The 23,917-nt window shown below is 42.6% G+C and overlaps 1 protein-coding gene across 1 annotated transcript in view; it reads left to right on the top strand.

The window, feature by feature from the left end:
* Window positions 1–20,742, top strand: part of rab32a (RAB32a, member RAS oncogene family) — a 32,769-nt gene extending 12,027 nt beyond the window's left edge. The window contains exon 3 of the mRNA XM_072265654.1: window positions 15,347–20,742. Coding sequence (XP_072121755.1) covers window positions 15,347–15,502 — 156 coding nt within the window. The 3' untranslated portion in view covers window positions 15,503–20,742. The remainder of the gene's footprint in view (window positions 1–15,346) is intronic.
* Window positions 20,743–23,917: the final 3,175 nt, after the last annotated feature.

Below are 23,917 nucleotides of genomic sequence, written 5' to 3'. Positions count from 1 at the left end.
TCTGGCTTATCTGCCATCCAGGACATCTCAAATGTCCTCTTTCTTTAAGGATCATGGTTTCCCTTCTGCTGTCATCAATGATGCCCTCACCTGCATCTCCTCCATTTCCCGCACTTCGGCCCTCACCCCGTCCTCCTGTCATCACAACAGGGACAGAGTTCCCCTTGTCCTCACCTACCACCCCACCAGCCTCCAGATCCAGCACATTATCCTCCGCAACTTCCGCCACCTTCAACAGGACCCTACCACTAAGCACATCTTTCCCTCTCCACCCTTCTCCACTTTCCGCAGGGATCGGTCCCTCCGCGACTCCCTGGTCCACACGTCCCTCCCCATGGACCTCCCAACTGGCACTTATCCCCGTAAGCATAAGTGCTACACCTGTCCCTACACCTCCTCTCTTGCCACCATTCAGGGCCCCAAACAGTCCTTCCAGGTGAGGCAACACTTCACTTGTGAGTCCGTTGGGGTCATCTATTGCATCCGGTGCTCCCAGTGCAGCCTCCTCTACATTGGTGAAACCCAACGCAGATTGGGGGACTGCTTCGTCAAGCACCTCCGCTCTGTCCGCCACAACAGACAGGATCTCCCGGTTGCCACCTACTTCAACTCTGCTTCACATTCCCATTCCGATATGTCCGTACATGGCCTCCTCTACTGCCAGGATGAGGCTAAACTCAGGTTGGAGGAGCAACACCTCATATACCGTCTGGGTAGTCTCCAGCCCCTTGGTATGAATATAGAATTCTCCAACTTCCGGTAATTCCCTCCCCTCCCCCTCCCTTCCTCTATCCCTATTTCACTCTGCCCCCTCCCCCAGTTGCCTATCACCTCCCTCATGATTCTGTCTCCTTCTACTACCCATTCTGCTTTCCCCTATTCCTTCTTCACCTTTCCTGCCTATCCCCTCCCTGCTTCCCCTCCCCCACCCCTTGATCTTTCCTCTTACTGGTTTTTCACCTGGAACCTCCCAACTTTTTCCTTCCCACCCTCCCCCCACGTCCTTTATAGGGCCTCTGTCTCCTCCCTCTACAGTCCTGACGAAGGGTTCCAGCCCGAAACGTTGACTGATCATTTCCACGGATGCTGCCCGACCTGCTGAGTTCCTCCAGCATGTTGTGAGTGTTGCTCTGCCACCCTTGTGCCTCTCGTTGTCATTCTGGAGACGTGCAGCCCTTTCATCCGCCGTCCCTTCATCTCTTCTGCTGTTTGTTGTTTGTCTCTGATCCTGGAGACGTGCATGCCTCTCCTCCTCTGTCTCTTCTTCTCTCATCTTTTTTTGTCCTGACTCTTTGATCCTGGACTCGTGCGGCCCTGGCCTCATCTGATTCTTGTTCTTTCCCTCTCCTTACCACTTCCCGACGACGTTTGGCATCATCTCTTGACCATAATGTCCCCCTTTCCTTTCCACGCGGCATAATTAGGCTGACCATTTTTTTTTTAACCCTAATGCTGGATAGAAGATACGAAGCACTAACACCAAAGGATGCTGATTATTCTGATGATGTGGTTGGTGCTCCCCTAAATGGACGTGATATAGTCACCGCTGTCCTTTGACTGCAACAAAGGGTTTTATGGGAGTCTCGAAGTACATCATTACAATAAGATTTAATTATCTGTTATTGATGGGTGGCAGTTAGATCTGTCCCAATCCTGCACATGCCGATGGTGATTAGCAGAATGTGACCCCTCAAAATAGAGCTGCCCTGCCCTTTTGCTCCAGTAGGTGTCGCTGCTGAGGCTGGCCATGCGCATGCGTCGGGCTGTCGCGTTCTGATTTCCATGATGGCGGATCGGGTCTCAGGTGAAAGCCAGCCTGTTGATTTTTGGTGAATGAGCAATTTTATACGAATATATAACCCTGAACTTTGCCTGCACTCTGTAAGTTAGTGCATTTTAATTCGATTTAGCCAAAAAAAAGTGCCGCTGTAATGCACCGTTTGTGCTAATTGGAGGTCACAAACAGACAAACAGAGGAAGAATGTTTTAGTAGTATATAGATTAAGCATTCTTTGTTGTTTGCAAAATGCCTTGTGGGTTATATGTAAAAGTATGTAAATAGCATACACCATCACACTGCCACGTGATAAGTGCACACCTTTCTTAAGGAAAGTACGAAGTTAGATTCGCATTTCGGACTCCTGTCTTTTCCTTTCAATTAGTTCAATATCTTGGAGTTACAAAACTTAACAGTGATGATGAGGATGTTTTAAATGAACTCAAGATGACTGCCTACCTGTTGAAATGCAGCAAGACATTCAAGTTTTTAAAAAGCGCAGTGAGGAACATTCAGTTTTTTTAAAAAAACACAGCAGTTTTTCTTCAAAGTAGTATATTTTCTTCACAAAAAAAAGACTGAGTTTAAAAAGAAAGGTAGAAAATGGATGAATTCATGGGTTCATAAACAGCGAGAACTGAGTGATAATAATCTTTTGTTAAAAAGCAGAAATGGCTGGCTACATTGGAAAAAATTGATACTTTTGATTACACAACAGATAAATAGAATTTGTATACTGAGCTAACTGAGTAATATTTTAAAGCAAATGGAATAGTCAATGAGAAATGAGTACCAGTATTGCTGAGTGTAATAGGTGGGAAAGCATGTAGTTTGCTTAGGAGTTTGACTGCTCCAACCAAACCAGCTGAAGGGAGCTTTGCTGATATCATGAAAGTAACACAAGAACATTTAGAAGCAAAACCATTGTTGATTGCGGAACACATTAGGTTTCAGAAGCGGAATCAAAAGGAAGGGGAGTTCATTTCAGCATTTGTGGCTGATTTGAAGAAGTTGTTTGAGCATTGTCAGTTCAGTAATGGGCTTAATGATGCACTGAGAGATCATTTAGTTTGTGGAATCTTACAAGAAAGCATTCAAAAATGGCTCCTAAATGAAGCAGAACTTATATTTATAAGAGCAGTTGAAATAGATGTGAAGCAGAGTTGAAATCAATGGAAACAGCAGACAAAGACAAAGTTGAGTTGCAGTCAGAAATGATGGAGATCTTCAAGAAAATTGCACCATCTAAACTGAAACCTGCCTGTCCAACCAAATTATGATACCGTTGTAGCAGAGACTCTCATATACCAGACCAATGCAGATTTTAAGGGGAAATTTGCAGAAAATGCAACAAAGTAGGACACATACAAAGAGCATGTTGTGCAGAAAAAAAAAAGAAATGCACTGCACAGGGAAAATAAAAAGATTTTAAAACAAAGTCGAGTTGCAGAGACAAAAAGCTGCCTGTGAAAGTAGATGCAAAGACCCAAACCCATCTGGGTGAATGGAAGGCCAAAAAGACAGGAGTCAATGGGGATATGAAAGCAGAGGACTTGTCAGATGATGTTGTTGATTGGGAAACCAAAAGGAGAGATCAGATCACAAAAGGAGCAATAGAAGGATTAATAAGAGATTACTTCAGTGAACTAAATGCACCTTCCCAAGATCAAGATACACATCCTAGAAAGATGGAAAAGGAAAAGGAGGATGACGTAAGTGCTGGGGAAATGGAAGAGAATAAACGAGGCCTAATTTCTCAAGAAATTAGCAAATTCAGAGATGCTCACAAGTCACTAGAAGGTTAAAAAGGAAGACATCAAGTTGAAAAGGAGAGAAGATATAGAGAGAAAGACTGTGAGCAAGAAAGAGAAAGGCATGAAAAAGAGGAGGAATGTGAGAAAGAAAAAGAAGGGGAACTAGAGTGTGGATGGAATCGGGACTGTGAGCAAGGTTGTGATGGGGTCATGAGAGAACGAAGGATAATGAAAGGGAGCACGACTGAGGAAGGGGTCATCGGCAGGATAAAGAGAGAGAAAGAATCCGGGACCAGGAAAGAATCGAGGATCGCAGAAGATCCAGAGAGAGAAAAGCTGAGGGAAGGAGAGGAAAGGTGTCCAGAGCTGTCAGAACCACCTCCTGCAGTCCCAGAGTCAACTCCTACAACCACCACGGAGGAGGCCTCTGAACCTGAGATTGTTTTACAGCCTCTAGTCTCACCTGCCAAGCAGAGTGATCCCCCTGTCAGGAACAACGTATCCTACAAGAGTAAGAAAGCCTCCACGGTGATTAAATGTTTAGGCTGGAACGGGACAATATAAAATTTACTATGCTGTGAATGTCTGTACAGTAGTTGTATTAGAGAGTATAGTGTGTACTGTATATAAGTTGAGATGCATTCCATATTGAGTTGGAGTTTATAGCTAAGCAGGGAGGAGTGTTATGTATTTAACATTTCAGTAATAGTTGAGTAATATTGTAAATATATTGTTTGACTAAGCATTCTTTGTTGTTGACGTAATGCATTGTGGGTTATATTTGAAAGTACGTATTATGGCGTATGTCATGATACATGTGAGCCTTGCTTAAAGTACACGTGGAGGTAGCCTAACATTTTGGTCTCTCGTCTTTTCCCATCAATTAGTTTAATGTTTTAGAGTTATAAAACTTAACAGGGGTCCTTGATGATGGATGCTGATTTCCTGAGACTGAGCTCCTCGCAAGTGCACTCAATGTTGAGGATGGCTTTACCTGTGATGGACCGGGCTGTATCCGCGACTTTTCCAGTCACTGTAGGGGTGACTGCACCCTGAGCATTTGTGTGGGGAAGATATTTGGAAGGGTGGATGGGAATGGAGCGAGAGGTAGGGAGAAATTTGAAAGATAATGCCAAGTGTAGACATTCTAGCGATAATAAAATTTGAGAGGAATGCAGATAATTCAGAAGGATAATGCCAAAGAAATAGAATGGGAAAAGGGCGTACACTAGAGCTGGTAATAGCTGTGTCCGTATCGTTCTGGAGTATTCCTCTACACTTGGCAAGTTTTATGCGGCAAAAATTGGTAAAGCTAAGCGGAATTCTGTACGCGTGTACGTTTAGAGTATGTGAGGAATGTCTCTATCACTGGAATTGGCAGGGAACAGGTTAATTTTTAAAAAGGATGCACAAAGAAAGAGGAAGCAGGTGTAGCCTTTCAAGGGGTGTTTCACAACTTGATCTGAAAAATGCGAAGTTACAAGAAGAGAAGTGGAGATTTAACAACAGCTGACTCAACCTGTGGTTGGATTTTCAGTAAAACTCCGAGGTCTAGAGATGCAGTGGGTTTGCAGAGAATGGTTGAAGACTGATGTCCCTCACCCTGCATGCCTGCTCCACAGTTCACTCAGATTACAAACTCTCAGTAAACTATCTCCATTTACCAGGCTTTGCTGTACTTCTGTTACTAACATTACACAACAAGACTCCAGTGGCCATAGTCTGTATTTCATTTGATTCACCACAATCTCTCCTAACTTTGAGGCAGAAATTCATAGGCTCAAGACACTCCTGAATCTTCAGCACAAAAATTTAGGCTGATACTTCCACTAGGGCTGGAGGTACCACCTTTCAGAAAACATATTAAACCAATGTTCTGTCCGCCTTCTTGAGTGAATCCCACCCCACTCCTTAGAAGGGGAAGTAGCCAGTATTTATCTTTCAATCAACATATTGAAAATGTAACATGGTTATTACCACATTGCCATTTATGGGAACTTTCTATAGATCATGAGAGTGGGTTCCAAACTCCCACTGGCTTTGATTTACAAAGCTTTCTTCCTGATTTCACTCTGAATGACCCAGCTGCTAATATAAAGTTTGCTCTGCCTTGTGGATTTTCTCATTGGAGACTTCCTTTTCCCATATTTACCTTCTCATATCCTTTTATGCACCTTGATTAGATTGATTCCTTAACTCCTACCTCCAAACTCAAAGGGGAGTCCAGCTAGGTTAATTCCCAGCAATGTAATCTTCTTAAGTTCCAATATCACGCTTATCACAAAGATCAGGCATCTTCCCAAAGTCAAAAAGTCATAAAGCAGCACAGCACGGATACAGGCCCTTTAGACCAATGAATCCATAGCGACCACAGTGCTCACCCAGCTAGTCCCAATTTCCTACATTCAGTCCATTGCGCTCTAAGCCCCACCTCTCCAGACACCTATCCTTGTGCTTCTTCAATTATACTACTGAACGTGCCGCAACCACTTCTGGTAGCTTGTTCTATACACTCACCATCCTCTGCCTGAAGAAGTTGCTCCTTGGTCCCTTTTAAATCTTTCCCCGCACACCCTAAATCTATGCCCTCTAGTTTGGACTCTCCGACCTTGGGCAAAGGACTGTTACTATCCACCTCTCATAATCTTAAACATTTAGAAACATAGAAAACCTACAGCACATTACAGGCCCTTCAGCCTACAAAGCTTTGCGAAATATGTCCTTACCTTAGAACTACCTAGGCTTACCCATAGCCCTCTATTTTCCTAAGCTCCATGTACCTATCCAGGAGTCCCTTAAAAGACCCTATCATTTCCACCTCCACCACCACTGCCGGCAGCTCCTTCCACACACTCACCACTCTCTGAGTAAAAAAAACTTACCCCTGACAACTCCTCTGTACCTACTTCCAAGCACCTTAAAACTATGCACTCTTGTGTTAACCATTTCAGTCTTGGGAAAAAGCCCCTGATTATCCACATGATCAATGCCTCTCATCATCTTATACACCTCTATCAGGTCACCTCTAATCCTTCGTCGCTCCAAGGAGAAAAGGCCAAGTTCACTCAACCTCTTCTCATAACGCATGCTCCCCAATCCAGGCAACATCCTTGTAAATCTCCTGTGTACCCTTTCCATGGTTTCCAAGTCCTTCCTGTAGCGAGGCGACCAGAACTGAGCACAGCACTCCAAGTGGGGTCTGACCAAGGTCCTGTATAGCTGCAACATTACTTCTTGGCTCTTAATCCCACAGTTGATGAAGGCCAGTGCACCATATGCCTTCTTAACCACAGAGTCAACCTGCATAGCAGCTTTGAGTGTCCTATGGACTCAGATCCCAAGATCTCTATGATCCTCCACACTGCCAAGAGTCTTACCATTAATGCTATATTCTGCCATCATATTTGACCTACCAAAATGAACCACCTCACACTTATCTGGGTTGAACTCCATCTGCTCACGAAGAGTAGGGGTCCCAGAACAGATCCCTGAGGCACACCACTGGTTACCAACTTCCATGCAGAATATGACCCGTCTACAACCACTGTTTGCCTTCTGTGGGCAAGCCAGTTCTGGATCCACAAAGCAATGTCCCCTTGGATCCCATGCCTCCTGACTTTCTCAATAAGCCTTTCATGGGGTACCTCATCAAATGCCTTGCTGAAATCCATATACACTACATCTATGACTTTACTTTCATCAATGCGTTTAGTCGCATACTCAAAAAATTCAATCAGGCTCGTAAGCCATGCCCTACCTTTGACGAAGCCATGCTGACTGTTCCTAATCATATTATGCCTCTCCAAATGTTCTTAAACCCTGCCTCTCAGGGTCTTCTCCATCAACTTACCAACCACTGAAGTAAGGCCTACTGGTCTATAATTTCCTGGGTTATCTCTACTCTCTTTCTTGAATAAGGAACAACATCCGCAACCTTCCAATCCTTCAGAACCTCTCCCGTCCTCGTTGATGATGCAAAGATCATCGCCAGATGCTCAGCAATCTCCTCCCTCGCCTCTCACAGTAGCCTGGGGTACATTCCGTCTGGTCCTGGTGACTTATCCAACTTGATGCTTTCCATAAGCTCCAGCACACCCTCTTCCTTAATATCTACATGCTCAAGCTTTTCAGTCCACTGCAAGTCATCCCTACAATCGCCAAGATCCTTTTCCGTGGTGAATACTGAAGCAAAGTATTCATTAAGTACCTCTGCTATCTCCTCTGGTTCCATACACACTTTTCCGCTGTTACGCTTGATTGGTCCTATTCTCTCACGTCTTATCCTGTTGCTCTTCACATACTTGTAGAATGCTTTGGGGTTTTCCTTAATCCTGTCCGCCAAGGCCTTCTCATGGCCCCTTCTGGCTCTCCTAATTTCATTCTTAAGCTCCTTCCTGCCAGCCTTATAATCTTCTAGATCTCTATCATTACCTAGTTTTTTGAACCTTTCATAAGCTCTTCTTTTCTTGACTAGATTTACAACAGCCTTTGTACACCACGGTTCCTGTACGCTATCATCCTTTCCCTGTCTCATTGGAATGTACCTATGCAGAACCCCACGCAAATATCTCCCGAACGTTTGCCACATTTCTTCCGCACATTTCCTGAGAACATCTTTTTTCCAATTTATGCTTCCAATTTCCTGCCGGATAGCCTCATATTTCCCCTTACTCCAATTAAACACTTTCCTAACTTGTCTGTTCCTAGCCCTCTCCAGTGCTATGGTAAAGGAGATAGAATTGTGAACACTATCTTCAAAATACTCTCCCATTGAGAGACCTGACACCTGACCAGGTTCATTTCCCAATACCAGATCAAGTACAGCCTCTCCTCTTGTAGGCTTTTCTACATATTGTGTCAAGAAGCTTTCCTGAACACACCTAACAAACTCCACCCCATTTGAACCCTCACTCTAGGATTTCTATAAGGTCATCCTCATTCTCCTACATTCCAAGGAATAGAGACCGAACCTAGCCAATCTATCCCTATAATTATGGCTTTCTAGTCTTGGGAAATCCTTGGAGTTCTTTTCTCTACTCCTTCCAGAATAACCTCGTCTTTCTTATAACCAGGGTGACCAAAGCTGTACACGCTACTCCCGAATGTGGTTTCACCGATGTCCCAGTTGCTTTACTTGGTGAAACCACATTGTAGTTGGTACCCTGACTGATGAAGGCCAGCATGCTAAATGTGCTGTTGACCATCCTGGCTACCTGTGATGTTGCTTTCAATGAATTATGCAATTGATCTTCCGGCTCTCTCTGTTCCGTTACACTACCCAGTGCCCTAATATTCATAGTTTAAGTCCTACACTGGTTTGACTTTCCAAAATGCATCACCTCTCGCTTATCTGTATTGAATTACATTTGAAATTAAGATGGCCTTGTAATTTACGATAACCTTCTTCACTATCAACAACACCTCAAATTTTGTGTCACCTGCAAATTTTCTGATTAAGCCTTGTGTATTCTCGTCCAAAATCATTTATATAAATAATGAATCACAACACTGATCCCTCTGGCACACCACTAGTCACTGGCCTCCATTGTAAGAATCAACCATCAGCCACCACCCTCTGCTTCTAACCTCTGAGCCAATTTTGAATCCACCTAACTAGCTCTGCCTGTATTCTATGGGATCTAACCTTCTTGACAGCCTTCCATGCAGTACCTTGTTGAAGGCCTTGCAAAGGTCAAATAGACAATATCCAGTGCGCTGCCCTCATCTACCTTTTCAGTTAGCTCTTCAAAATACTCAAAAGGTTGTCAAGCAACATTGTCGATGTTAACTCTTCGTCAGGTTCTGTCTTGTCAAATGTAGGTAGATCCTGTCGCTCAGAATTCCCTCCAGTAACTTCCCCACTATTGACGTCAGTCTGACTGACATGTAGTTCCCTGGATTGTCCTTGCTATCCTTCTTAAACAGTGGAGCAACATTGGCCACCTTCTACTCTTTGGGATCTTCACCTACAGCTAACATTGGAGCAAATATCTCCACATGAGCCCCACAATGTTTTCTGTAACATCCCATGAAGTCTGAGGATGCTCTTGGTTGGTCCCTGAGGATAATCCACCTTAATGTACTGTAAGACTGCAAATAGCTCCTCCCTAGTAATATGAATGTCCTCCAAAACCTCACCATTTATCTCTCTTATCTCTTGAGCAACCGTGATTTTCTCAGTAAACATTGGAGAAATATTTGTTAAGAATTCTAACCATCACTTGCAGGTCAAGACATAGGTGGCCTTACTGAGTCCTCAGGGAACCTATGTTTTTCCACACCACCATTCACTCTTAATACAGCTATAGAACCTCTTGAGATTTTCCTTACCCTTTCTGCCCTCTGAATTTCCTTCTCAAACGTATTTTTAATTTTCTGTAGTTATCAAGGGATTTCCTTATTCCCAACCTCTGAAATCCAATGTATGCTTCTACATTCTCCATCAGAGCCTCTGTCTCTCAGCTAAGGTTTCATAAACTTAACTGGCTTATCCTTCACCCTAACAGGAACATGCTTCTCCTGGCCTCCTTATCATTCTTTTAAAAAGCCTCCCAATTATGATCGGTATGTTTTCCTTGAAACAGGTTCATCCAATCGATCTCTGCTCATTCCTGCTTAATTCCCCTAAAATGTTCTCTTGACCTGTGGACCTGTCCTTTCTTTTTCTATCACTATCTTAAACCATACAGAATTATAGCATTAGAGCCAGAGTGCTGCCTGACTATCACCTCAGCTACTTGCTCTGCCTCATTCCCTATGAGAAGGTCTGTTTCTGCACTGCCCCACGTAGGACCTCTATATATTGACTCAGGGAACTTTCCTGGACACGTGTCACATAATCCACCTAGTCCAGGCCCTTAATACACTGGGTGACTCAGTCAATGGAAGTGAAATTAAAGTCTTTCACTAATACATTCCTGTTATTCTTACAACTATGAGCAATTTCTCTCTACACCTGCTCCTTAAGCTCTCTCTGACTATTGGAGGACCTGTGATATAGCCCCATTAAAGTGACCTCCCCTCTCCTTTTTCTAAGTTCTATGGTATCATTGGATGATTTCCCCCAAGAATGTCATCTCTAAGCACTGCTGTTGGGTCCTCCTTTATCAAAAAAAGCAACACCCCCTCACTTACCTGTGCCTCTTTCACACCTGAAAGATATGTATCCTGGAATATTGAGCTGCTGGTCGTGCCCTTCTCTCAGCCATGTTTTTGTTACGGCTATATCACCCTAGTCCTCAGAGCCAGTCCATGCTCTGAGTTCATCCAGTTTACCTCTTAAATCTTGTGCATTGAAATAAATGCAGTTTAACTGTATATTAATTTCCATGCCTTTACTGTGCCTGTGGCTATCCCGATATCTAAACTTGCATTTAATTTTTGACAAACTTCTATAGATGTATAGTGGAAAGTATATTTACTGGCTGCATCACGGCCTAGTATAGAAATGCCAACGCCCTTGAAAGGAAAATCCTACAAAAAGTAGTGGAAATAGCCCGGTCCATCATGGGTAAAGCCCTCCCTACCATTGAGCACACTTGCATGGAGTGTTCTCGCAGGAAAGCAGCATCCATCATCAGGGACATCTACCACCCAGGTCATGCTCTCTTCTCGTTGCTGCCATGAGGAAGGAGGTACAGGAGCCTCAGGACTCACACCACCGGGTTCAGGAACAGTTATTACTCCTCAACCATCCGGCTCCTGAACCAAAGAGGATAACGTCACTCAACTTCACTTGCCCCATCATTGAAATGTTCCCACAACCTATGGACTCACTTTCAAAGACTCTTCATCTCATGTTCTTGATATTTATTGCTTATTTATTTGTTAATATTATTTTTTTCCTTTTGTATTTGCACAGTGTATTGTCTTTAGCACACAGAATGAGAGCCCCGTTGGTGGGGTCTTTCGATTTGATTCTAACATGGTTATTATTCTTTTATGGATTTATTGAGTACACCCACAAGAATGAATCTCAGGGTTGTATACAGTGACATATATATACTTTGATAATAAACTTACTTTGAACTTGCTGACTATTGCTTTATCCCATAATTTGCCCCTGGTCAGAGTCCCACCAAACCTGCCAATCCATTTTAAATCAATCTGTGTAACAAACTTCCCTGCTAGGATATTGGTCCTCCTTTGTTTCAAGTGTAAACCGTCCTTCTTGTGTGGCTCACTCTATCCCTGAAGAGATCCCAGTGGTCCAAGAATATGAATCCCTGCACCCCACACCATCTCCTCAGCCATGAATTCATCTGGCCTGTCCTTCTCTATCTGACCTTGTCAGTACATGGCACCAGGAGTAACCTGGAGATCACTTCTCTCAAGGTTCTACTTCTTACCTCGTATCTGTCTCTCTCTGCAGGATCTCATCCCTTGTCCTGCCTTTGTCATTTGTACCAACATGTACAACAACCTGCTGTTTGCCCTCACCCCTCAATAATTTCCTGCAACTGCTCAGAGGCATCCTTGACCCTGGCAACCAGGAGGCAACGCACCACACTGACTACTAGCCCCAAGAGAATCTCCTCTAAAGGTTTCTTCTTTCTCTAACAGTATGCATTAGCAAAGAAATAAGAAGGACCAATTTTAACTGATGAAAGCAGAGAAAATTCAGATTAATTAGATCAGAAGTGGTCCTGTTGAAAGTGGCATTTAATGAATAGTTACATCTTTCACTGTCTCTGATCATCTCCAAGTACTGCAGGCAGTGAAGTGTTTGAAGTGCAGTCAATTTTACTTCAGAAGTCTGGCAATAAATTAGTGTATATTCTACTCTAATGCAGAAAAGATCAGATACTGTTCTTGAACTATTGACTGAAGAATTAATATTGGCTTTTCTGAGTACCATGGGATCCACCCAAGAGGGTACACAGGTCCTTGGTTTAATATATAAACTGGAAGACACCTTCTGCTGGAGTGCCATTCAAAGGGAATGTTGAAGTGTCAGCTTCGTGTTCTGTGCTCAGACCTCTGGAAAAAAAAACTCTACAGCCACCAAGATGTTGTTTAAGCCACACTTAGAATGGATGTCCAGTCCCTATATACTTCCATCCCCCATCAGGAAGGTCTCAAAGCTCTACGCTTCTTTTTGGATTCCAGACCTAATCAGTTCCCCTCTACCACCACTCTGCTCCGTCTAGCGGAATTAGTCCTTACTCTTAATAATCTCTCCTTTGGCTCCTCCCACTTCCTCCAAACTAAAGGTGTAGCTATGGGCACCTGTATGGGTCCTAGCTATGCCTGCCTTTTTGTTGGATTTGTGGAACAATCTATGTTCCGTGCCTATTCTGGTATCTGTCCCCCACTTTTCCTTCGCTACATCGACGACTGCATTGGCGCTGCTTCCTGCGCGCATGCAGAGCTCGTTGACTTTATTAACTTTGCCTCCAACTTTCACCCTGCCCTCAAGTTTACCTGGTCCATTTCTGACACCTCCCTCCCCTTTCTAGATCTTTCTGTCTCTGTTTCTGGAGACAGCTTATCCACTGATGTCTACTATAAGCCTACTGACTCTCACAGCTATCTGGACTATTCCTCTTCTCACCCTGTCTCTTGCAAAAATGCCATCCCCTTCTCGCAATTCCTCCGTCTCCGCTGCATCTGCTCTCAGGATGAGGCTTTTCATTCTAGGACGAGGGAGATGTCTTCTTTTTTTAAAGAAAGGGGCTTCCCTTCCTCCACTATCAACTCTGCTCTTAAATGCATCTCCCCCATTTCACGTACATCTGCTCTCACCCCATCCTCCCGCCACCCCACTAGGAATAGGGTTCCCCTGGTCCTCACCTACCATCCCACCAGCCTCCGGTTCCAACATATTATTCTCCGTATTAACTTCCACCACCTCCAACAGGATCCCACGACCAAGCACATCTTTCCCTCCCCCCCCCCCCCCCGCATTCCGCAGGGATCACTCCCTACGCAACTCCCTTGTCCATTCATCCCCCCCATCCCTCCCCACTGATCTCCCTCCTGGCACTTATCCGTGTAAGCAGAACAAGTGCTACACATGCCCTTACACTTCCTCCCTTACCACCATTCAGGGCCCCAAACAGTCCTTCCAGGTGAGGCAATACTTCACCTGTGAGTCGACTGGGGTGATATACTGCGTCCGGTGCTCCCGATGTGGCCTTCTATATATTGGCGAGACCCGACGTAGACTGGGAGACCGCTTTGCTGAACACCTACGCTCTGTCCGCCAGAGAAAGCAGGATCTCCCAGTGGCCACACATTTTAATTCCACATCCCATTCCCATTCTGCCATGTCTATCCACGGCCTCCTCTACTGTAAAGAGGAAGCCACACTCAGGTTGGAGGAACAACACCTTATATTCCGTCTGGGTAGCCTCCAACCTGATGGCATGAACATCAACTTCTCTAACTTCCGCTAATGCCCCACCTCCCCCTCGTACCCCATCTGTTACTTATTTTTATACACACATTCTTTCTCTCACTCTCCTTTTTCTCCCTCTGTCCCTCTGACTATACCCCTTGCCCATCCTCTGGGTTCCCCCCCACCTTGTCTTTCTTCCCAGACCTCCTGTCCCATGATCCTCTCGTATCCCCTTTTGCCTATCACCTGTCCAGCTCTTGGCTCCATCCCTCCCCCTCCTGTCTTCTCCTATCATTTTGGATCTCCCCCTCCCCCTCCAACTTTCAAATCCCTTACTCACTCTTCCTTCAGTTAGTCCTGACGAAGTGTCTCGGCCTGAAACGTCGACTGCACCTCATCCTAGAGATGCTGCCTGGCCTGCTGCGTTCACCAGCAACTTTGATGTGTGTTGCTTGAATTTCCAGCATCTGCAGAATTCCTGTTGTTTGCGCTTAGAATGTTGTGTTCAGTTTTGGTAACCCCACTATAGGAAAGTTGCCATTAAGCTGAAAAGACTACAAAGGAAATTTATAAAGTTGGTGTCCTGACTGTGGGAACTGATTTAAGATGTTGAGCAGTCTGGGACTTTTTTCACTGGAGTGTTGGGGAATTAGTGATGATCTAATAGAGCTGTATAAAATGATAGTGTGAATGTACACCATTTTTTTCCAGGGTTGGGAGAATCAAGAACTTGAGGGTTAGGTTTTAGGTGAGAGGAGAGAGATTTGCTAGGGACCTTAGAGGCAACTTTTTCCACTCGGAGGGTGGTCCGTATGTGAAGTGAGCTGCCAGAGGAATTGGTTGAGGCAGGTACATTGAAAACATTTAAGTTACTTGGACAGGTACGTGAACAGGAAAAGTTTGTAGGGATGTGGCCCAAATGTGGGCCATTGTGACATGCTGAGACAGCATGGGCCGGCTGGGCCAAAGGTCCTGTTTTCACGCGAAGGAATGCTGCTTATATGATGCTATAAGCCACAATGCTGCTGCAACTAAGTATTTCATTGCACTTGCAGTTGTAAATATGACAATAAATTCCACTTTTGGGGGAGGGTTACAGGTCGAGGGATGTATCAAAAAAGCAGCACGTGTATGAGTCTTAATGTTCTGTATGGGTCAGTGGATTGGACTGTTGCTCCTGAGTTGGCGAGTCAGTTCTTTAGACATAACGTTTATTCCACGATTAACTTCATGCCAGAAAATTGAATTGGTGACTTTTATAATGCTTTTTGTGGAAGTTTGCTGCAGGGATATTGGCCTCATCATTTCCTGTATCTAACTGACTGGAAAGGAATTTAGACACATTGGAATATCGTAAGCTGATAAATTGTTTATACCATCAAGTCTTTCCTTTGATTATATACCAGCACTCCCTTGCACATGGATGCTCTTTCCAATGCATTAACTTTTAATAAAGTATTTTTCTGATGTTTGCAGGACAACATAAACGTTGATGAAGCCATGAAATTCTTGGTGGGGAATATTCTGTCCATTGAATGCATCCACCATCTATCAGAGGACACCAATGCAGACGATATAATTAAATTAACGGAGTGTACTGAAGAGTCTGAGAGCAAGTCACAATGCTGCTAACGCACCATGTCTGTCTTCTACAACTGTCTAACTATCCATTTTGGAAGGCACAATATCTGGGTGACCGTTCCTACACAACGACGAACTTGGATGATTGTTAAACAAAACTAACGGGCAGCAGCATGATTTAGGCTAACATCTATTTAAAATGAAAATGTTATCATAGTTTTAATTAAAAGTGGAATGGTAGAATGGTAAGAGTAATACATTCTCCATTTTTGTATTATGCTTTTGAAATAACTTTAAAATGTACTTATTTTGTCAGTTTTTCAAGCAGAATCTATTTTGTGTAGTCTATCTGATGTTATCTCAGTATTTCTGGTCTCAGGTGCCTGCTTCTGACCAATTCAAAGACAGGAGAATAGGGTTGAGAGGGAAAATAAATCAGTCACGATCAAATGGCAGAGCAGACTTGATGGCCTAATTGTGGTCCTATGTCTTTTGGTCAATAGCAATATTTTACTTAAGTTCACTAAACCGTTTAAGATGTGGCACAGTTGTTATGACGTCCTGTGAAATGTGTTGTAAACCTGGTGAGATGCTTCAAATACGGGTTTTATGCAATACTTGTCACTGCAGCAAATTCACATCTTCCTGGAGTATCCTGGCTTTAATGGTTTGTGAATTTCCCATATTCTTGGCTGCAGCAGCTCATGCCTGTTAATTTCAATCTGATAGTCAACAGAAGTAGGTAGGAATTTACTGGTATTCAAACTCTCAGGTATAGTCCCACTTACTCACCCTCCCAAGCACAAAGACCATTTCCTTCCATGTTTCATTAGTGTCTGTCACTGCTCTGTGTTTAACTTGCCTTCTTCTGAAGCCCTCACCTCTCTGATTGTTGTTTCCAGTCTTGACGGGAAGTGAATGTGGCTGATTGTTTCTGTGCTTATAAATCTGATAAACTTCAACTGAAGTGACCTTGACTTGAACTAACCTAGCACGCACCATTTCCTCGTTCCACATCTTCTACAGGCTTCCAGTGTACTTGAAGTGAAAATTTTTATCCTTGCAATCAGATCTTTTGGTAGCTTCTATATCTCTCTATTTCTTTATCCCAAAATCCTGCATTCTCCCAATTCTAGTCTCTTAGTAGCTTTCACCAACTTTTGAGTGCAAATGAAGGCACTTGTACTTTCAAATGCCTGGGCTTTGAGCACTGGAAGTCTCTCCTTAAAAATTATCTTCTCCCTAAAAAAAATCTGCCTCAAGGGTATCCCTGTGTACTTTGTGCCTTTTCAAACGTGTATTTTGAAACTCTCAGAGAGTCTTTATTCTGCACAGAGTCAGAGGGAGGAAGGTGACATCCGACCTCGGGAAACTGGAGGAGAAAGCATAAAGTCCTAGGGCATGGAAACAGTCTAGTCAGCCCACTGTCCACTGGGACCATGACATGCCTATTAACATTTATCCCATCAGTTTCCCATGGATTCTATCCCTCAGCCACAGACCAGGGTAATTTACAATGGTTAATTAACCCTAATCCCATCAGTTTCCCATGGATTCTATCCCTCAGCCACAGGCCAGGGTAATTTACAATGGCTAATTAACCTACCAACTCACGTCTTTGGGACGGAGCAGAAACTGAAGCACCAAGGGGAAACCCACGTGGTCACAGGAGGAACGTGCAAACTCCACATTAACAGCATTGAAAATCAGGACTGGTCCCAGTTCAATGTAAGGTAACAGCCCTGTCTGTAGGCAGTCCAATGCAGAAAAAAAAGAAGGGGGCGAACAAAAAAAGTCTTACGACAGATTACCATTGCCTTTCCTGAACTATAGTCTCTGAGAGAGCATTGAACCTCATGTAATAAGGGTGAACCTTCTGTTAGCCACGTGTCCTCTTGCCAGCATTTGACAATCCCTTCATAGCATTTCTCTACCAGCCACTTACATGGATCAGAAACTTAAAATAAACCACACAATGCTCTAGATAAGATCACATATTGAATTTCAGCACAGTGCCTTGGACATTCTGGATAGGTAAAGAACAGGGAAATGACATAAAGCCACTTGGAACAGATTGGGTGGAGTGAATGTTTGCATCATATTTGCTATAAGTACAACGTCTGTTTAAAGGAATTACATGAGTTTGTGAATCTGAAATACCTACCAGTTCTTACAAGCATGGATCTTTTCCGGGGTTTACTCATCCTCAGCTTTAGGCTGACACTTGTTCACATCATTGTGGTGATAATGGCAGGGACAGTTTCCACACCCATGTTGAGGAATCTCATTCTCTCTGCCACCCCCCCCCCCCCACCTAGCACCTTCACTGCTTGTTTTGTCTTGCTGCCCAACTTGCCTATCCACCGTGAATGAGCTGCAGTTTCCTTGGCCGATGCTCCCGTCTCCGTATCTGAGCAACTGCTGGTGTCCTGACTGTCAGCTCTTGCTAAACCACCTTCACTGTGCCATATAACTCCACGTTGAGCTTCTGAGCGCTAATCCTCTCCATCACAACCTCTGGCTTCTTTCACCTCCATAGCATCAATCATCTGCCTATCACAGCAAATTAGTTCCATTCATCCAACCTATCAAGACTCTTGGCCATTATTAAATACTTCAATTAGACCTCCTACTATTCTTGTATATTCAAGAGCATACTCATAATTTAAACCTTTCAGTTCAGGGATAATTGTGGTGAATTTATGCTGTGGCCTCAATGGCACGAAACTATATTCCTCAATCTGCAGCACTGAAAACTAAATTCACTATTCAAGATGAGGCCTAAGCAGAGCTTTATACTGCTGCAATACAATGTCCACTCTTTTATGTTCCAGAACATTTGAAATTAAGGCTGCATTCTGTTATCCATTTTAAAAATGTATATATATTTTTGATGCCTGCTAGTTTTAAAAACATTTCTGGGTTCTGAAATGTCTTACTTTTTGGAAACTATTCTGATTTATCTTAGGTTCAAAACAAATGAGCTCCCACTTTGAATTCCATTTAGCACTGCTCAGTCTATCAATGTCCAATGTCTTGTGCCCAGCACACAATTTACTGTATCACCTACTCTAATGTCATCAGCAAAATTAAATGCAATGCTTTTGGTTGCTTTATCTTGGTATGACTATACTGACAATGCAGCTCCTGACAAGCACCAGCAGCCAGTCCTTTCAGATTGGGTGGACTCCCAGTATGTTTACTATCTGTCTCCTACTTATTAATTAGTTTTCTGTATCAGGGAGATACTGGTTCTTTTATTATGCATTCATTTTTCTAAACAATTGTTCACGTAGAACCTTATTAACTGTCTTTTGGAGGTCTGTATAAATCACATTCATAAGTTTTTCCTCCCCTACTGTTTCTAAGGAATTAAACTCAAGTCATTTTGTATGAATTGTAATTGCAAATCCATTCTGGCTGTTAATAATTAGTGGAAAATAACAAGTTATTCTATCCTGAACAGATTCTGGTTATTTTCCCCATAATAAATGTCTATGCTAAGAAGTATTTAATTACTTTTATTTCCATTTCCCTTAAAAGAAGACTCAGGTTATTTCAATAATACAGTTTTTGCTAGTGATCCTTGTCATCTGGGAGGAGAGAAGCAGCAGGAAATGGGAAATCCAAAACTGCACTATCTCCAGCGATTCTGACTTGCAAATGTATCACACAGTGAGAATGTTGGAAATTGGCATCTGGCAACATTGTGGGGCAAATGTCAATAACTTCTGGCTTACCAAGCACCATTCTCTATTTGGTAATTATTTATTATGCACAAATTGCCTGCTGCTCTACCTACATTAAAGCATCGAACACATTACAAAATAATTAATCAGCTGCAGAGCAAATTAGAATGAACGGAAAGATGCTATGTAAATGCACGTGTTTTTTTCACTTTCCTCACGACTCTACTGAGGAGTGAGCTAGGATTATGTGCTTGACTCCTGGAAAGAGAATAACTTTAGTTTCTCTTCCCTTTAGCTCAAACTCTGTTTCCACTTAAAAACTACATGTGATCTAGTTTCACTTTCATACAGTGGGAGATTGATGATTATATCTCAAAATCTTGCACTTCACTTGTGCTTCCTACCCATAAAAGTTGTGTTACAAATATTAACATTTTCTGTTAATGTTACTATGTTAATAGGGAAACTGTTGTCATCTGCAATTATGGTGAAAATACATATCCCAGGGTTTAGGGAGGCAAAATTCTGTCAACTGTTCTGTTTTACCTGCCATGGTTTATTGACTGAAATAGCAGCACTCAATTTTCTACTTTCTCTTTGAAGTTGTTGATTCAGTATTTAAAAAATCTCATGATCTGAGGCATCTCCAGCAATGCTACCTGGAAAAATGAGCTCACTTTCCACACTTACATAGATGACACCCAACTCCACCTGACCACCACCAATCCTGGTTCTTCACAGCTATTATTTTGTCATCCAGTACGAAATGAACTGTAACTTCTAATTAACTATAAAAACAGTGAAGAATATCTGCACCATCTCTGCAGATTGCTAAATATTCTAAAGATTGGAGTAACCATCTGTGGTTGTAGTCTGTAGTTCTCACTTCTACTCTCCCCCTTACGAAAGTTATTGAGACAACTCAGTCTTTGTGTAACAATTGACCTTAAGATGAGCTTCAGAGTACAATTCTTTGCTATCAGTCTAATACCATCTTTGTAATACTGCTGAACCCCACCCTACCTTGACTAAACTGCTGCTGAGGTCATCAGTTGTGGTTTTTTATACAAATGTTTGTACATCCATTACAGTTCTCTCCTGTCCTGCCTCCCTTGTTCTGCTGCTCATGAACTAACTAACAGGAATTGTCACTCATTCATCAATCCTGGTTTTGCTGACTTATATTGGTTCCCAGTTAGCAAACATTTTGATTTTAAGATGCTAATCTCTCCATGGCCATGCCCTTTCCTAAATCTGCAGTCTTCCCCCTACCCCCTTAACTCTTAATTCTCTAATTTCAGGCTTTGCTTGTCCACAAATTTGACTGATCTACCATTGGTGGCCATGCCTTCAGAAACCAAAGCACAAGTCTCTAGAAATTTCACCCTTGAATGTCTGTTCCTTTTGCCTCTTCTCCTTCAGCAGTCTCCCATAAACCAGCCTCTTTGATGAAACTTTTGGACACCTTAATTTTATTTGTTTGGTCACACTCCTGTGAAGTGCCTTGGGATATCTTGCTGCCTTGAACAGAATATAATGGGAATTGTTGTAATACACCCCTGTTATCTTGTTTAATAACATTAAAGTTTTTTTAATCAACCACTCTTTGATATGTCTGACATTTTTTTAACTTTGCGCATGTTATAGTAGCTAGAATTGGAATGTTGAGAATATACAATTTCTAGTGCTGAATTTTGTAATATATTTTAATTATCTGTTATCCTGAGGCAGTAAGTTAAATTTGCTCATTCACAATGAAACTGAAAGTTATTGTTTCAAGCAATAACTGAGAAATTTAAGGTTAAAACTGCTGATATATTTTATTTCAAATATTGGCAGCTAAGTTCATTCTGAAATATTTCTGATTAATACACTTGGGAAAATCCCTACCTACAACTTCAAAGATTCAGGTTAAATTTATTATCAGAGTATGTGTGCAGTATACAACCTTGAGAGGTCTCTTCCAGCAGACAGCCAAGAAACAAAGAAACACCATGGAACCTGTTCAAGGTAAATATCAAACACCCAACGTGCAAAAAAAACACATTGGTCAAACAGAGAAAAAATAAGAAAATAACACCCAGAATATTAAACATCAAACTGCAGGGTCCTTGAAACAATATGGAAGTGTTCATTTCCATCCAATTAGTGCTGTATTGTTTGTTGATTGCAAACTGCAGAACTACTCCACCCTGATCAAAATCACAGAAAATAGCAATTTAAAAAAAAGGAGTAAGCAGAAACACAACAACATGAACTGCAGAGTGCTCTAAAAATGAGTCCAATCCACAAACCTTGCCCAAAACCCCAAGACTCCTAAACCTTCCCCTGGCAGCAGCGAGTGAGAAAGAGGGAGAGGGAGACCGGTCAAACGAAGGCAGACAATGCCGAACACTCGCTTGCCTTCCACTCTCATTGTTGATTTTAATCTTGTCTGGCGATTTAATCAGCGAGATTGGCGAGAAATGGAGCCAGTCAATGGTTTGTACTCCACCATTAGGCCACACACTCTGTTCTCAACCTCATTCTCAACTACATCGAATTCCCTTGGAGACAGCAAAAATGCCAGGTCACTCAATTGGCCCAAAAACACATCATCAAAATGTTAATTACAGGCTACTAATGCAAACAGATTAGTCGTAGAAGTATATTTAGAAGGAGAAGAAGTAGTTTCGTGAACTATCTGCAGGACATTGCCATTGGTCGCTGATGCCATCTTGCCACTTCCTCCCTTTGTTACTCATTGTGGTGGCAATATGTTAACTTCCGTTTATTGGTCAAAGTTGTGGAGCTTACTAACATTTTTATTAACTTTAATATCATTTTTGGGCAAAGATTTAGGAAGGGGCATGACCATGGAGAGATTAGGATCTTAAAATCAAAGTGTTTGCTAATTAGGAATCTGGACAAAGTCAGCATTAATTGGCTGTCATTAATTGCAAGGGTTTGGTGACCTGTTACCTTGGACAACTGCAGTACTTATGGTGAAGGCACTTTTGCTGTGCTATTGTTTCATGGGTTTCAGGGTTTAGACCCAGCAGTGATGAAGGAACAGATATACTTTGCGGGGTGTACAATTTCAAAGGGGACATCAGATCCTAGTCTTCCCATACATCTGCTGCCTCAGTGGAAAAAGGTCATGGGTTTGGGAGGTGAAGCAGAAGCAGTCTAAATGAAGAACTATAGTATGTTTTATTGGCAGTACACAGTGCAGCCACCAAATGCCAAGGTGGAGGACATGAATGTGTAGGTAGGGTGGTGGATGGGATGTGAATCAAGCTGGCTGTTTACTTCTGTTTTATACTGAGCTTCTTTCAGTGCTGAGAGGCCTGGACTCAATCAGGCAAGTGGAGACTATCCCATCCTTTGCATTGTTATAGGTGAAAAGGCATTTTGGTTGTTGGAAGATGAGTCATTTGACAATTATACATCACTTTGCTGATGACTGAGTACACATGTAGAAATTAGCTGCTCAGGATTTGTTTTTGGAGAACAGGACATCCCTGAACAATTTACAGCTTTGTCTTGTAGATGTCAGTATTTTAATTGTGCTTAGCTGAAAGTGTTGCTAGTTCTGAAGCTCAAACTGTAAGACTGTAGCCGGGAATAAAAACAGCAAATGCTGGAAATACTAAGCAGATAAAGCAGTGTTCGTGCATAGAAGAAAACAGGTTTCAGGTCAGTGATCCTGCATGGTCATAAAATTGCTAAATTTAATAACAGCTAAAAATGCAAAAATGACTCAGATATTTCTAACTCGGCCTTTCAATTCAGAAAATGGGATATTGTGTCAAGAAACAAAACATCTACAACAGAAAAAGACAACAGCAATCACATTTGAGTGTAGAGAAAAGGGAGCTTAGTGGGGACAGAGCCAAAAGGTGTTCAGATGTCACCCTGTAGGTTTTCACTCTTTCACACGGATGCTGAAATATTAAAGTTTTCACAATCTTTCCCAATTTTTGATACTTACTGCACCCCAAACCTCAAAATGTGACTATCCTATCTAGCAGGATTCCTTAGTTCATTTGTTAGGATACATTGCAACTTTATAAAAACACCAGTTCAGTTGCACTTGGAGTATAGTTTGCAGTTCTGATGACCACAATGTAGGACAGATGTGATGGCCCTGGAGAGAGTACAGAGGAGATTCACCAAGATGTTACCTGGATTGGAAGAGTCTAGTTATGGGGTGAGATTGGGTAGGCTGGGCTTGTTTTCCCTGGAGCAAAGGAGATTAAATGGTGACTTGAGAAATGTATATAAGAAGCATAGATCGGATGAACAGGCAGAATCTTTATCTCTTGGAAGGGGTATCAAAAGCAAGGGGGTATAGCTTTAGGATGAGAGGAAGGAGTTTTAAAGGGGATCTGAGGGTTAAGTTTCTTTACACAGAGTGGTTCATTTCTTGAATAAGTTACCAGGGGAGGTAGTGGAATCAGATGTGCTACATTTAAGAGGCACTTGAAGAGGGACTTAACTAGGCAAGGCATAGAAATATTTGGTCTAAATGTGGGAAAATGGGATATGGGGGTAAAAGAAAAAGCCAGCATGGACATTGTGGATGGAAGGGCCTGCTTTTGATGTTGCATAGCCCAGTGATTCTGACACACATACCTGTGCAGTTTGCAGGACTGTTGAATTTCCTATACTCCCAAAATATGATTCTGCATTCTTGCTTCACACTCACCCCAAACTCTGTACTTTCCTCCCACCACCACCACATCTAAAGACCATGATCCACCCCAATTTTCAGAGCTACAGTGTAATATTCCTG

This window comes from Mobula birostris, chromosome 8 (genome assembly GCF_030028105.1).
Source record: "Mobula birostris isolate sMobBir1 chromosome 8, sMobBir1.hap1, whole genome shotgun sequence".
Taxonomy (NCBI): domain Eukaryota; kingdom Metazoa; phylum Chordata; class Chondrichthyes; order Myliobatiformes; family Myliobatidae; genus Mobula; species Mobula birostris.
Note: the sequence above shows the minus strand (reverse complement) of the source record. Positions and strands in the feature narration are given on the sequence as shown.